Below are 14640 nucleotides of genomic sequence, written 5' to 3'. Positions count from 1 at the left end.
CCCCACTCTTGAGGAGCTAGGAAGGAATTTCATGTGGGGGGATAATGTATGTGAGTGACTTGTATGAGATCGGGGCATAAGTGCAAAGAAGAAATCTAGACTATATACTATATGAAAGCTCCATGGGAGAGGTGATAATTAAGTTGGGCTTCAGAGGGACTTCAAAGATGGAGACGCCAGGGGCAGCTAGGTGGCGCAGTGGATAGAGCACCGGCCCTGAAGTCAGGAGGACCTGAGTTCAAATCAGGCCTCAGACCAAACACTTGACTCTTACTAGCTGTATGACCCTGAGCAAGTCACTTAACCCCAGTTGCCTAACAGAAACAAACAAACAAACCAAAGATGGAGACACCAGAAAACAGGGTGGAGGAAGACAATCCGTTCCAGGAAGCATAGAATAATGTGAACAAAGCCAAGGAGATGAGTAAGGCAAGGCAGGGAAAGAAAAATAATTCTGCTTTGACTGGAAAATAAAATAGGTGAAGCAAGGAAATGGGACGTGATGCTTGAAAGGTATAATAGAGGCAGATTGTGAAAGGTCTTGAATGGCAAGTGTATATTTTATGTAGTAGGCAATGGGAAGTCCCTAAAGGTTTTTGAGTAGAGGCAGTGTTAGAAAGGATGAATTGGAGAAGAGTTAGGCTACAGTCAGGGAGACCAGTTTTTGAAGCTGTTCCAATAATTTAGGCAAGAAGAGATGACATCCTCAGGAGGAGATTATTTTGAGAGATCATGTCAAAATAGAGTCAGTAGGATTGAACACAGTAGTAAAGGGAAGGATACTGATCAGGCTGAGATAAAGAGAATGAGGTTATAAGCCTAGGGGACTGGGAGGGTGATGGTACCACCAATAGTATCACAGAAGTTAGGGAAAGGGACATATTTTTGAGGAAAGCAGATGAGTACAGTTTGGGACATATTGAGTATGAGGTGCTGGTGGGCAGGCAGCTGGAAAGAGAAAACTGGAGCCCTCAGAACAGCTTAGGAGTAAGAGAAAATTCTCCTCCCCACTTGCTGACTGATGCATGATTCATCCCTCCCCATGTTCAGTGTTAATGTGCTTTTCTTACCGACCAACAATGATCATTTTCATTGGTATTTACAGCCATGGTATAGTAGATAGAGAGCTGGCCTTGGAGCTAGGAAGACCTTTGACACCTACTGGCTTGGGTGACCCTTCTATATCAGTGAAATCATAGGCCCAGTCTTTATCCCGTCACAACACTGTTGTATTAAAGTATTCTTTCCATCAAGACTAAATACCTAAATTGTCATACTTAGGCCTGTAGATATTTTCTGCTTGTGAAATGTAAAGCCAATCTTTATATGTTTGCATATTGTGATTTAAAGACTCATCAATGTGATCTGTTGTAATGACGACTGATGATTTTTCCTCTCTGGCTAATTTTCATTAATCTTATACCTTCTCCCCCACCCTCCCACCCCATTTCCTTCTCTTTGTGTCTTTTTTTCTCTTTTCCCTTCCAGTGGCTGCTTCAACTCCCAATTCCACTGCTGGTGCAGCCATGAATTCCTTGACCTCTCTGGGGACTCTGCAAGGACTGGCTGGAGCCACCGTTGGACTGAATAATATTAATGCACTAGCAGGTACAATAAACAGTGAGTATTTACTGCTCTGGTGGACAGCCTTCCCCAATATTGACCATGGGAAAATAATTAGTCATAAATGACCTACAAAAGGGTGAACTGTAACTGGGGATGGAAGAACACATGCTTCAAATCGTAGAAAAACTGAAACTTGGTTTTTGTGGGGTTTTTGTTGGGTGTTTTGTTTTGTTTTGAAGGGAGAATAGTGTAGTGGAAAGAAATGAGTCAGGAAAGTTGAGTTCGGATTCTTCCACTCACCAGACAATATGTAACCTGGGGCAAGTCACTTCACCTCTTAAGTCCTCAATTTCTTTATCCATAAAATGAAAGTCTTGAAAATCAGGTGTCCTTTAAGGTCCCTACTGACCGTACAATTCTATGTTTCTGTGATAATTGTGCAAGAAAAAAAGAAAGATCTTTAGAAAGGGAAATGACCCTCCTTGCAGAGTACCTGCCTCAAGAAATATATCTAGTCATGTGGATTAAGCAAATTCTTCTGCCAGTCAATCAGTAGCATTCATTCTCCACAGGTGCACCACATTATTCTGGCTATTTATAATCTATAGCCAGAAGTAATCAGGTCTGGCCTTCAAAAATACCCTTCTGGCTGGTCCTAAGGCAGTCATCCTTGGGGTCCACCAGAGAACCTCAGGAATTTTCACCCTGAGCAGACCACCCATCCTATCAAGAAATAGTGTACGGAGAAGTACCAGTTTTGGGCACCACCAGTCTTCAGATCAGAATTTAGGCCCATGCTGTGGCGCTAGACATCAGCTTTTACTGAATACTGCTCCTCTCCCCCAAGCCTCAAAGAGTACACTTTTGCCTCGGGCTCATTCCCCTCTGGCAGCACGAGGCTGGCAACGAAACAGCAGGTACATGGGAGCCAGCTGAGCATCTGTCTCATCAGTCTGGTGGCTAGCTAAAATTTTAAAGCTCTAGGCTGCAGTAAGCATACGACTAGACATTTTGAGTCTTGAATGAGTGGGTCCCTTGGACAGTTGACCGCGTTTGTAACCGTGTTATACTGAGGGAGACTTTTTTTTTAAAAGGTTAAATTTAATCACAATCCAATGACTTTGTATTTTAGAATTAAGACAACGGAATTGTAAGCTTGAGTTTTTATAAGCGTAAAGGAACCCACAATTTATCCGAATAAAAGGTCCGGACAGGAAAACACATGGTATAAAAGTAAGAAATAGGGGAATTGCATAGTTTGGGGGGGAGGGGTTGTTCTTCCAAAAATATTAGTGGTCATTTGCCATATGGGAAAGCATAGTCACTAGAGCAGAGGTCAGTCACCAGTTTCACAAGGGGGACAAAAAATTATCCACTTCTCCCCAAAAGGAAAAAAAATTGTACCCTGACCCTCCCAAAGAAAGGCTCGATTGGCGAGTGTCACGTGTGAGGTGCTAAACGGTCATTTGGAAGCATCTCTGTGCTACACATAACTGTTTTATGACAAAAGCCAGGGGGCACGGGCTTCCCGTTTCTCACCCCTCACAGCCGCCAAAGCTGAGCCGAAGGGTCTTTGCTCCTGGAACAGAACAGCTCTTCTCTCCGTACTTATGTTGAGAGAGCTCTAACTGCCACTTGTCTCTTCCCCTGGGTTTTTCTTTTCCCCATTACAGGGGCTTTGTTTTGATTTTTGTGGTTGAGGGTGTTTTGTTTTGTTTGGGGGTTGGGGGAAGTGGTTGGAATTTTGGATTTGTTTTTCAGTATTCACATACATACATTCTAATCCCATTCATGTTGCTTCTACTGCCCCTGGACCCAGTTCCCCCCAAAGAAGGAAAGGGGTTTGATCTCCCAGCAGCCTTTTGGTCCCTAAGCTAACAGGCCAGCAGGAACGGATGTCCTCCTTAGCACCATGTGCTCACTTGCCTTGCTGTGCATGATAGCTACCCTCTTGTCTGTGTTGTCCAGTTTTCTTGCCAAGTCTTCTTGTTGTTGTTGTTGTTGTTGTTGTTGTTGTTGTGATCTGTCCACCATCATCATGAGAGGTTTGGGTGGTGCATTATTGAATGTGCAAGGAACCTTGGTGAGCTCTTGCATGGGGCATTGGGTTAACACAGGTTTTGCTTCTGGCAAGGACACAAGCTTTAAATAGACATTGAAAAACTCTATATTTGTGCAGCTCAAGGCATGTATGGTTCAAGGAAAACAGAAAGAATGGATCTGATTTCAGAATGACCCTACCCTTCTGTTACGAGCTAGCTTGTGCCTTTTTGTCATTGAACCAAGCTTTAGATGAGGTCATGTGTGAAAGCAGAAAACAGGCCTTGGGTCTGATGAATGTGCTGGGCCATCCCATAATCTTAGTGTTCATCTTGATCAGATATTTGCTCCTGGCCCCAAGTTCAGTGATAAGAAGGCATATGCTACTATGGTATGGATTCCTCCTTAGCAGAAATTGTCAGTGTTCTCCAAATCACACAGGCATAATTATTTACAGAATTCTCCCCTGAGCAAGGCTAATCAATAAATAATTACCTGAATAGTGTCAGCCTTTAGCAGACAGGTCACAGGCTTCATATTCTTACTGTTCTTGACCCTAGTGCATCCAAGGAACATGACTGCCCTGATACTATTCAGTTTTTCAGAATATAGTCGGCTCTCTGTGTAATCTGTGGACGTGGGTGATAGGGACAGCATAGATCAAAGGCATCCACAGATAAAGCAAAAAACTCATTTTAGTTAGTGTTTCATCTTCCTCCTCCCCAATTATTTTTTTTCCAAATTGGCTAATATTAGTAATAGGCAGTTAAACAGACTGATCTGATATTTTTTCTTTTCTTATCCATTTTCAACTTGTGAATGAAGGTGGTTGAAAAACAATGTGATGTGTAAAGGGCAGAGGGGAGGGGAGAAAGACAAGAGTAGGGGAACTAGGTAATCCATCAGCGGAGCCCTCAGCCTCTGATAAGTTGAAAGTTGGCAGTCTAGATCTTCGGTATTAAGGTGTGAATTAAGTTAGATACGGAAAATCTTTTGCACTTATGTTCACACAGAGGCATTTTATTCAACCTAGGCAAAGTTTGAAAATTGTGTCTCTTGTGTGTAACTACCCTTTGGAGTCTTGGAGCCTTCTCTATTGCCTGCGAAGCCTGATTTATCAGTTAATCAAGAAGCATTTTTTCAATGCCCATCATACATTTGTGAGTTATTCTGCTAGGTACTGGAGATACAAAGACATAAATGAATTTATGGCAAATGATTTTTACATGTCATGGAAAGCAGTGTTCTGACGTGAAGAAAGATATGTATTTCTATAAAGTAGAATTAAGTAGTAATAATTATAAAGTAATAAATAGTGGCTTTCATTGTCCATACCACCTTAGGGTCCACCCCTAGTCCCAACTGTCCATGTAAATATTGCACATATCACATATATGAGTATATATATGCATATGTATATATATAAAAAAAACTTGATTTTCTAAGTGTTGGTATCTAAACACATATATGTGCTTAGGAGAAAAATTCAATTCATTTTGTTTACCTAGCACTTTTCTGCTAAACAGTTCAGTGTTTTGTGACTAAAACTTGGCCACTAACATAAGTGCTATATATTTATAAAAAGAGACAGTGTCTATCAGGGATTTTTTTTGGACAGGTTTCATAAAAAATAGGGAAGAGATTCGATCAAGTTTATATTATTGGGTCACGTATTGTACTGCCATGTCACTTTTGTGAAACTACTCTAAATGTATGTGTAGAGGCTATAAAAGATGCCACAAGTAATATATTCACGTGTCTGCTTTTATATGACCACATGTAAATGTCACATTTTTGTTTGTGGTCTTTAATACTGTCATGGATCTGTGGTCACACTGATGTGAACATTCCCTCCATTGGTGCTCATTCCAGTCCACTCACGCCTTCACTTCCTGGGTGACTCTTACGTTCTTCCACAGATCCCGGATCCACTCAGTGGGCTAGAGGCCTTCCTCTAGGTCTTCAACATTTTGTGGGTATCAGTAGAACCCTTGGGCTCTTTGGTTATCCTGTGCTCTCACCAGGATTGGACCACTCACACTTTTGATTTTTTGGAGAGGATGGTATTCAAAAACTTGTAATCATATTGCTTCTCTATGGGAACTTTTTCATTTAAACTTTGTAATGGTCTTTGTAATAGGGCCCGGTTAGGGTCCTTAGTAGTCCTGTACAATTTCCTAAATGCAACCAAGTCAACTTTCTCTGTTGGGTTCCAAGCCCAGTTCACTATCCATTTGCAGTGACTATTCCAGATAAGTGTAGTAATTTACTAACTGTCCTAATTTCATGTCATTCTAGGCAACAGGCACTTTTTTTTTTCTGCATGGATTGTTAAACTGATCTCTTTAAGCAATTATAGATCTCATTGAGAGATGTTCTGATGTTCTGGGCCATGTTGAAAGCATTACAATAGCATCCACAAATAAAATCATCTGGATTTCCTCACCATCTTTAAAGAAGCCCTCTCCCATTTCGATGCTGTGCAGGATCCAGAGGCATGCATACAGAGTGTTTGCCAAGTGTGCTCCAGCACATCCTATTTTAAAAATTTTGTGTCCCAGTTTTTAAGTTTGTTTTTTTTAGTAAAGTTTAACTGTTACATTTTTTAATGAAGTTTTTTTAGTTTGAAAAAATAAAAATAATACCATTTATTATTAAGCACTCAATAACTATTTTCCTTTAAAAAATTTAAATAAAATTTTCTTGGTATTCACCCTGTCAAATGTGTCACGCCTACAGCAGGACATTCCCCATGACAGCAGGAAACACCTTTGTCAATTATACATATCCCTGTTTTATGCCTCACTTAACATTACTAATAAAGTTGTTGAATGGAGTTATCTCTATGGTAGCATTTATCAAGGAATAGCGTATGAGCTACAAACATCCAGGAGAGATTCCTTTTTAGAAGAATAGCCTTTAAAGCAGAATCAAATGCTTTTTTTTCATTGAAAAACAAGGAACAGAGCACTGTCTTATAGTCTTTGTACTTTTGTCTGTTGTACAACAATTAAGATGTTCACCTTTTTTTTTTAAATCAAGAAAACCCTTAATACATATATAGGTGATTCTTACAGAGATTTTATAAAAGAACAAAATAACCATCTGTTTCTGCAGTTATTGCTGTTATCTTAACCACCTTTTTTGGTAGTAGCATAGTTGTTTTTTTTTCCCCCATTCTTCTCTTTCCTGAGACATCTTATGAAGTGATCCCCCAGTGCTTCTAAAATTGTGCCCTTTCTAACACAGATATCCATGGTATGAACTTTCTGCTCCCATTACTCTTGGAGACTTCATCCTCTTAATACCATCTTAATTTTCTCATTGGGGACTGTGTTTTGGAGTCCAGATTTGATGGGCCCTTTGTCACTGATGGGGAAAAGAGAGCATCATAGAAATGTGACAAAGTCAGTCCATTTCCCATCTATTTGTTTTCTTCCAGTCAAGTTCATCTTTGAATGCGTTGGGAGTGACACAGCTCAGTTGGGTCTTAGGCCAAATTTTCTTCACGCTTGTTTTCACATCATCTACTTTGATTGTTTTATAAGGCAATACTTTTGCTCATGATCTTCTGCAACTCGTCTCTGGAGTGTTTTACAAACACTATTCTAAACTGATGCTTTAGCTTGCCATCTCTCTCTGCCTGACAGAGATAAAATATTTGCTGACTGCAGTAGTTTCTGGGCTTTTTTGACCTCCTCATTGTGGCAGCTGCTTTACATCAGTTTTAATTTATTTAGATACAATATTACACACACACACACACACACACACACACACACACACACACACCCTGAACAATAGTTGTACCAAATCAGCTGCAACAAACTTGTAGCATAGCAACACATGCCACAAACACAAAGGAAAAACTAAGCCGATTAAGTAGAATATTAATCAATAAAAACCCATTAGCACAGGCCTTATTTTTCTCTCTTTGGTTTATGGTGACACTTGCAAATAGTTGAAGCAGAACTAATGACTCCAATTTTTGGTGCTTGTCTTCATGGTGGCCACAAAGTCATAATCAGGAGTAAATATATGTTATCACCGATGAACCCTTACACATGGTGAAAAACCAAAAACAAAAACACATATATGTGATTCAGTGACTCCACAACTCTAGGCTCTAAGTCACTTGAGGGGCTATGAGAAACAATGTCCAGGTGCTTAAATTCAAGCACTATACTTATAACTACTGTCATTATGGACTATCAGTTCTCTTTAGAAAGAAAGGCCTTGAGGAATTTGCATACCTATCATTTACTTATAGCTGCTAATAAGTACAGAAGCCAAGCATACTGAGGAAGAAAGAGTCAAAATAGTATGGTTGGATTAACATAGCTAGAGGTTTATTTTAATGAAAATGTTTTAAAGGTAGTAAGTACAAATGGCTTTAGTGTATTATGTAAATAAGAAATTTCATATATGGATAATTTTTCCGTGTATAAGGGCACACTGACCTATGAAAACACAGCTCGCTTCCGAATATGCTTTTGTGGCCACCATGGAAATGGCACCAAAAAATCAGAGTTGTTACTTTTTTATCAACTTCATTCAATGGCCATTTATTTTATATATGTACATATGTACATCTCTATATATGTATATGGTATAGCATGGCATAATAGATAGAAAGCTGGCCTTGGAACCAGAAAGCCTATATTTTAAGGCCTGTCTTTAACATACTGGCTGTGGGACCGTGAACAAGTCACTTCACCAATTAGTACTCAGAATGACTCCCCAAGACTATAATATGCAGAGAAGATGCCAACTTGAATTGACAGAGGGAATTTCCTCTTCTAAAAGTTTCCTATATCAGTGAAGTTACTGATCTAATTCCTAACTCAAGTATATTCATTCACATCCATATGCACACACATATACATGTTGTTTTTTGCTGTTCATTCATTTCAGTTGCGAGCAACTCTTCGTGATCCCATTTGGGGTTTTCTTGGCAGAGATACTGGAGTGGTTTGCCATTCCCTTCTGCAACACATTTTTACAGATGAGGACACTGAGGTAAAACAGGGTTAAGTGACTTGCCCAGGGTCCCATGGCTAGTAAGTGTCTGAGGCCAGATTTGAATTCAGGAAGATGAGTCTTCCTGACTTCAGGCCCAGCACTGTATCCACTGCACCACCTAGCTGTCCACACACATACACATATATATAAACAGTACATATATAGGATATATGTGTATATATTTGTGAGTATACGTACACATACATACATATATGCTGATAATTTAGTAATCAGCTTTAATAAAATGATTATGTAATAGAACAGCAGCTAATCATTCAGTACCCTGTAGTCTGACTTTCTCCCATATCTGGTAGTCTAATTTTCCCATGGATGTATTCAAGAGGATGTGCCAATTGGCACTTTATGAACAATGAAATGCTCTAAAAATGGAAATTATAGTATTTTCCCCTTTAGCTAAGTCTGTATCTGAATCAGAAGATAAGATAACCTAAGTAGTAATTACTGATCTGCCTTCAGGGGAAAACATTATTATTTTGGGTCTCTATAATCTTATTGATCAATTAGAAACAAGTCATCCCTAAGAAAAATTTCGAAGTAAGTAATGTTTGTCTTTCACACCTTCTGATCTTCCTTTCTATTGCCATTCTTCCCTGAATCCTGGGAACTCAGTGTCCTCCCGCTCCTTCTGGCGCCCTAAAGGTAATACCTTGCTTATGCCTGCTTTCTTGGGCAATGCATCCTTCCTCCCCCCCCCAACCCCACTAAAACTCCTTCAGGGCAACTGATCTTAGCTACTTTTTAGGTGGAAAACATTTACTGACTCTAATTTTACTAAGGTAAAAATGATTGGTACTCACTCAATTTATTAACCCTGACAATTCTTAAGGATTTTCTTAACCCAATGGAATTGTTCTAAATTGATGGAATTAGTAAAAGAATTTCATATCAACAGATTTGAAGGAATTCTTGATACCTCTCCAGATTATAACAGGTAGGACATCACCTACTTCACCTCTAGATACATTCGAGCAAAAGGCCTATCTAATCACAAATACCCCCTAAGTTATTTCTCCCTTTGGAAAGTTAGGTTCCCTATTTTTCCTTTGGCTTGCTGTCTTCTTCCTATCCCCCACCTACCAGGCATAGATCTTTTACCTATCCCTGTGCCAGGATCGAATTTCCATTCTTCCTACATTTGCTAAAGAGTGAGAATAAGCTTCTCTCTTCTACCTCTCCCCAACAATTCTTCACAAAACATAATGGAGTCCAGCTGAGAGAACACTGTCTCAAAGCTGATTTAAAGCCAAAGGCACAGTATAAAGGGAATGACCAGGAAAGACTACGGTTAACACGTCAGGGCTCAGGAATGAGGCCTTTTTTTTTTTCTGACTTTGTGTCTACTTAATACCCTTGCCTGATATCATCTTGGAAGACACAGTCTCAAAAGTGGTGCCAATGGGAACGGTCATATTCATCAACACCCAATTAAAGTCTGAACAAAGGCTTCATTCCTCTACCCAGGTAGGTGCAGTAGATCACTCCTGGTCATACCTTCCTCACCAGGACTGTAACTCCCTCTTCAAAAGAGCTTTGAGGCAATATTCTCATGGTTGAATTCTGCTACACTTTGGGGGTGGGGGGCAAGTGGGAAGAAGATGGAGATGGAGGAGAAAATTGTTATTTCCACCCTTTAGTAATTATAGGACCACTGCAAATAAATTTGACCCCAGGGTAAGTAAAAGATCTAATTGCTGAGCCTATCAGTGATGTTTGAAATAGGAAAGGAATGCCAGAATTAGAGAAGGAAGGTAAAAATGGAATTTATAAACCATGACTTCAATTCCTGGCAAAATTCTAGAATATGTTGTTAAAGGAAATAGTGATCTCAAAGAGTCAACATGGCTCCTCCATGAAGAATAAATCTTGACAAACTAAGCTTATTTTTTCTTTTGACAGGTTACTAAACTAGTAGAACATGCAAATACTATTTACCTATATTTTACCAAAGGATTGAACAAAGTCTTCATGCTCTCCTTGTGGAAAAGAGGGGTGTAAGCTAGTTCATCACTGTATTTGAAACTGGTTTTAAATGACTGAAATCAAAGAGTAATAATGACTTGATGTCAATTTTGAAGCAAGTCTCTAATGAAGCTCCCACAGGGATCTGCAATTGGCCCTGTGCTGTTTTACCGTTTTAATCAATAATTTGGAGAAAAGCATAGATGACATGCTTATTTAATTTGCAAATGGCACAAAGATAGGAGAGATGTTGGATGTTAGGATCCAAAAAGTTCTTGTCAGGCAACCATGTTAGGCCAAACCTAATAAGATGAAATGTAATAAAGATAATTGTAAAGTTATTCACTTAGGCTCAAGAAATCAATTTCATTACTATGAGATAGGGGAGGAATGACTAGACAGCAGTTTATCTGAAAAAAAAATCTGGGGGTCTAATGGACTGCAGGCTCAGTATGGGGTCAACATTATAACATGGCAGCCAAAAGAATTAATGAGATTAATAATTAATAAGCTGCATAAAGAAAGGCATAGTTTTCAGGACTAAGGGGATGTCATGTCATACTCTAGCATGGTCAAACCCCATCTGAAGTTTTAGAAAAGATGTTTAACCTGGAGTAGAAAAGAATAGAGGGAAAGAAGAGGGGTAGAACATGAAGGGTGATTAGGTAGAAGTTTCAGTTGACCCCAGAGGGCAAAAGTAGAATTAATGGCTGAAAATTACAAAGAAGCAAATTTAGGTTTGCCATGAGGAAAAATTTCCTTACAAAGAAAGCTGTCCAAACATAAAGTGGCTCAGCTTAGGAGACAGGAGGTCTTCTGGCAAATACTAGATGACCAATTATCCAATATATCGTAGAAAAGATTCTTGTTCAGGAAGGAGTCTACACGGCTTTTGTGATCTCTTCTAAATTTAACAGTGTGACTTTCTAGAATTTTTTCCAATCCTAAATCTGTGATTCTATTTTGAATCAGAATTTAAGGGACTAGGATATAGGATAGCCAACAATTGGTTCAATGCAACTAATAACCTTGCTAATTCAGAATTCATGGTTATTTAGAAAGGGACTCAGCTGAATTTTACTTTTGCTTAGCAAGTTTAGAGAGGCAAATAAGATTACATGGAAGAACGGTTAACCCAATCAGAAGAACAAATTCCTTCCAAGCACCTTAGCAATACCTATTTGCATAGCAACAATTAGTATTCTAATTACAAATGATTCCTCTCTTTATTAAAGCTGATTTGGCAGGACCTCTATTTGCCAATATTTTGTTATAGCCTACTTCCATCATTATTAGATCTACTTGAAGGAAATAACATTTAATTTCTTGTAAAATATTCTCTTACTCAGATGTCTCACTAATTCAGAGAGGCCTTCTTAGTCTGGATTGAAGTTTGACTTAGCCAGCTAAGTGCTTACACAGCAGCCCCTTGTCCTCAAACCTACCCAGGAGAAGTATTTGATCTGAGATATTGTAAGATTCTTCTGGCTCTTATCCACGAATCTATGCTCATCTTGTACATTGTCCTATTACCTAAAGAAGTTCAGGTGGCCAGATAGTAGCAGTATGTAATTAACACAATAAGAAACCCCTAGATCTTCTGCTTCTTGTGGATGGCCACCATGGGACATGAGAGAATAGGTACAGGCAATATTTGACTCTAGGGCAGGAGTGGAAAACCTGTGGCCTTGAGGCCTTATGTGGATCCAAGTTGGATTCAGTCAAAGGGCCACACTTGAGGACCTAGAGGGCCACAGGTGGCCTCAAGTCTGCAGGTTCCCCACTGCTCTAGGGCATAACTATCAAACATCTATATTCCGAGTTGCCCACTGACCTCATTATGTTCACTTCCTTTTTTTTCCCCACAGTGGACACCTTAGACAACTATAATAAGTCTGGCTGAGAAACTTGGCCCCTTCCACATTTTGTTATACTCTGTGTGCTCTTTCCAACAACTGATATCTTTCTATCCTGAAGAGAACTGAAGACAGAGATGATATTCTCACTGTCATTTCCTGAGCCATTTTTAAGTTAGCATTGCTATAAAATATTCATTGTTTTGACTCAGTACTCAGTGAGCATTGAGGAGTGTTAGATTTGAAGCCAGAAGACTTCGATTCCAATTAATTAGGCTTAGAGTCAAGGTAGCTAAGGATTCGGTGGTTAGAGTGCTGGGTCTGGAGACAAGAAGAGCTGAGTTCAAATCCAGCCTCATATCTTTACTATCTTTGTGACCCTCAGCAAGTCACATAACCTCAGTTTCCTCAACTGTAAAGTGGGGATTATAGCAGTACTTACCTCACATGGATTGTTGTGAGGACCAAATGTGATAATATTTGAAAAGCACTTAGCCCAGTGGTTGGCACATAGTAGGGGCTATGTAAATGTTAATTCCACCCACTGTGCCCCACTTTAGGAAATGTTACTCACCAGAGTGACTTGGAACAAGTCGCTTCATACTTCTGGGTCTTAGTGTTTTTATCTGTAAAATGAGGGGTTGGCCTAGGTGATTTCTGAGACCCTTTCCAGCTCTAAATTCACAATCCTGTGCTACAGCAGCCCCAACAAGGCAAGAATGCAGCAGGGATGGAAGGGAAAGCCAAAAAAGAACATACCGGCCAATAACCCATTCTGTCCCAATCAACAGCCAGGATTTGACTTCCAGATGCAGAGTATCACCTGAGCTATTTTGGTTTATACTCTTTGAAAGACACAGCATCTGGTTCTGTCCTTGGCAATAAGTTAGAAGAAAGGTCCCAATGACTACTTTGTGTGTGTGTTTACATATCATTTAGCACATAGTAGGTGCTTAATAAATGTTTATCCATCAGATTGTATATGTATGTGAATCATCTAGAGTTGAAAACTGCACTCTCAATATTCAGATCATGTCTCTTGAGTAACTTTAACAATTCCAGTAGTAGAATCTTGCTCATTTCTCCCTAAGCCTCAGCACAAAGCAGCTGGGAAATCTCCAGGGTGCCAGTCCTGAGCTCCTATACCGCAGATGTTGGGGGGGAGGGGGGAAATGCAACCAGTTAATGGAAACACTGGTTCATTGGCTTGCAAAATATAAAACTAGTGACCATGCCAGGCCATGTCAGTAGCATTGGACAGTTTAGGGGGAGAAAAGTTTTCTCCTTTTCCAATCCCCTGAGCCATGCAGTAGTGCCTTAATCAAGGGGCTGAGCCAGTGGATTCTACTGTATAAAATATAGAGGCTTCAGAAGTATATAGCAGTACATGGGTACAAAACTATACAAAGCAACAGGGCCTTAAAAGCTTAATTGTACTTGCCAGGAGCAGGTTGCATGTGATTAAGAATTTGGTTGTCCAACTATAGTGCCTCAGTGGATTTTGATCACTGTTATGGGTTTGGGGGGGACGGGGGTGGGGGAGGGGGTACGGCGGGGTGCTTTAGTATGATTCATCATTATTTCATTGGGTTGTTTGTGTTTGTGTTTGTATTTCAGTTTTTCAGTTTGGTTTTGTTGGAGTGCGAGCATGCATGCTTTTGCTGTTGTAATTGTGTCAAATAATTCTCTAACTTCCTTTGGAAAGCACTAATGAACAAGTGCAATTTCTCTTCTCTATTGTTGGGTTTTTTGTAAAGTTGCTCAAATGCTCTCAGGTATGGCGGCTCTGAATGGAGGACTTGGCGCCACGGGCTTGACGAATGGTACGGCTGGCACGATGGATGCCCTCACCCAGGCCTACTCAGGAATCCAGCAGTACGCTGCCGCCGCACTGCCCACGCTCTACAGCCAGAGCTTGTTACAACAGCAGAGCGCTGCAGGCAGCCAGAAAGAAGGTAGGCGCTTCCCCACCAGCCTCCGAGACCACCAACGAGCAGAATCTCATTCAAGTTGGTGGCAGTCTCATTTTTAAAGAATTAGAAAAAAAAATACAACTAAATTGAGCCAATGTTTAAAGCAAACAAACGAAAAAATCAGTTCTGTTTCATTTTTACTTTTTCACGGATACATTCTGAAGAAAACTGATTGGCCTAACCATTTATTTTAACCTTTTCTT

The 14640-nt window shown here is 39.9% G+C and overlaps 1 protein-coding gene across 16 annotated transcripts in view; it reads left to right on the top strand.

Moving 5' to 3' along the window:
• Positions 1-14640, top strand: part of CELF2 (CUGBP Elav-like family member 2) — a 1000575-nt gene that overhangs the window by 967309 nt on the left and 18626 nt on the right. For 12 of the 16 annotated variants that reach the window (XM_078154853.1, XM_078154848.1, XM_078154841.1 and 9 more), the window contains 2 exons: positions 1489-1608; positions 14222-14419. In XM_078154853.1, coding sequence (XP_078010979.1) covers positions 1489-1608; positions 14222-14419 — 318 coding nt within the window. Of the gene's footprint in view, positions 1-1488; positions 1621-14221; positions 14420-14640 lie in introns of all 16 variants that reach the window. The other 4 variants (XM_020999724.2, XM_078154828.1, XM_020999726.2 and 1 more) reach the window with 2 other exon arrangements.

Source organism: Phascolarctos cinereus, unplaced genomic scaffold, assembly GCF_003287225.1.
Source record: "Phascolarctos cinereus isolate Bilbo 61053 unplaced genomic scaffold, phaCin_HiC Scaffold_1;HRSCAF=81, whole genome shotgun sequence".
NCBI classification, from domain to species: Eukaryota; Metazoa; Chordata; class Mammalia; order Diprotodontia; family Phascolarctidae; genus Phascolarctos; species Phascolarctos cinereus.
The sequence above is the reverse complement of the archived record's forward strand: the minus strand, read 5'-3'. Positions and strand labels throughout refer to the sequence as shown.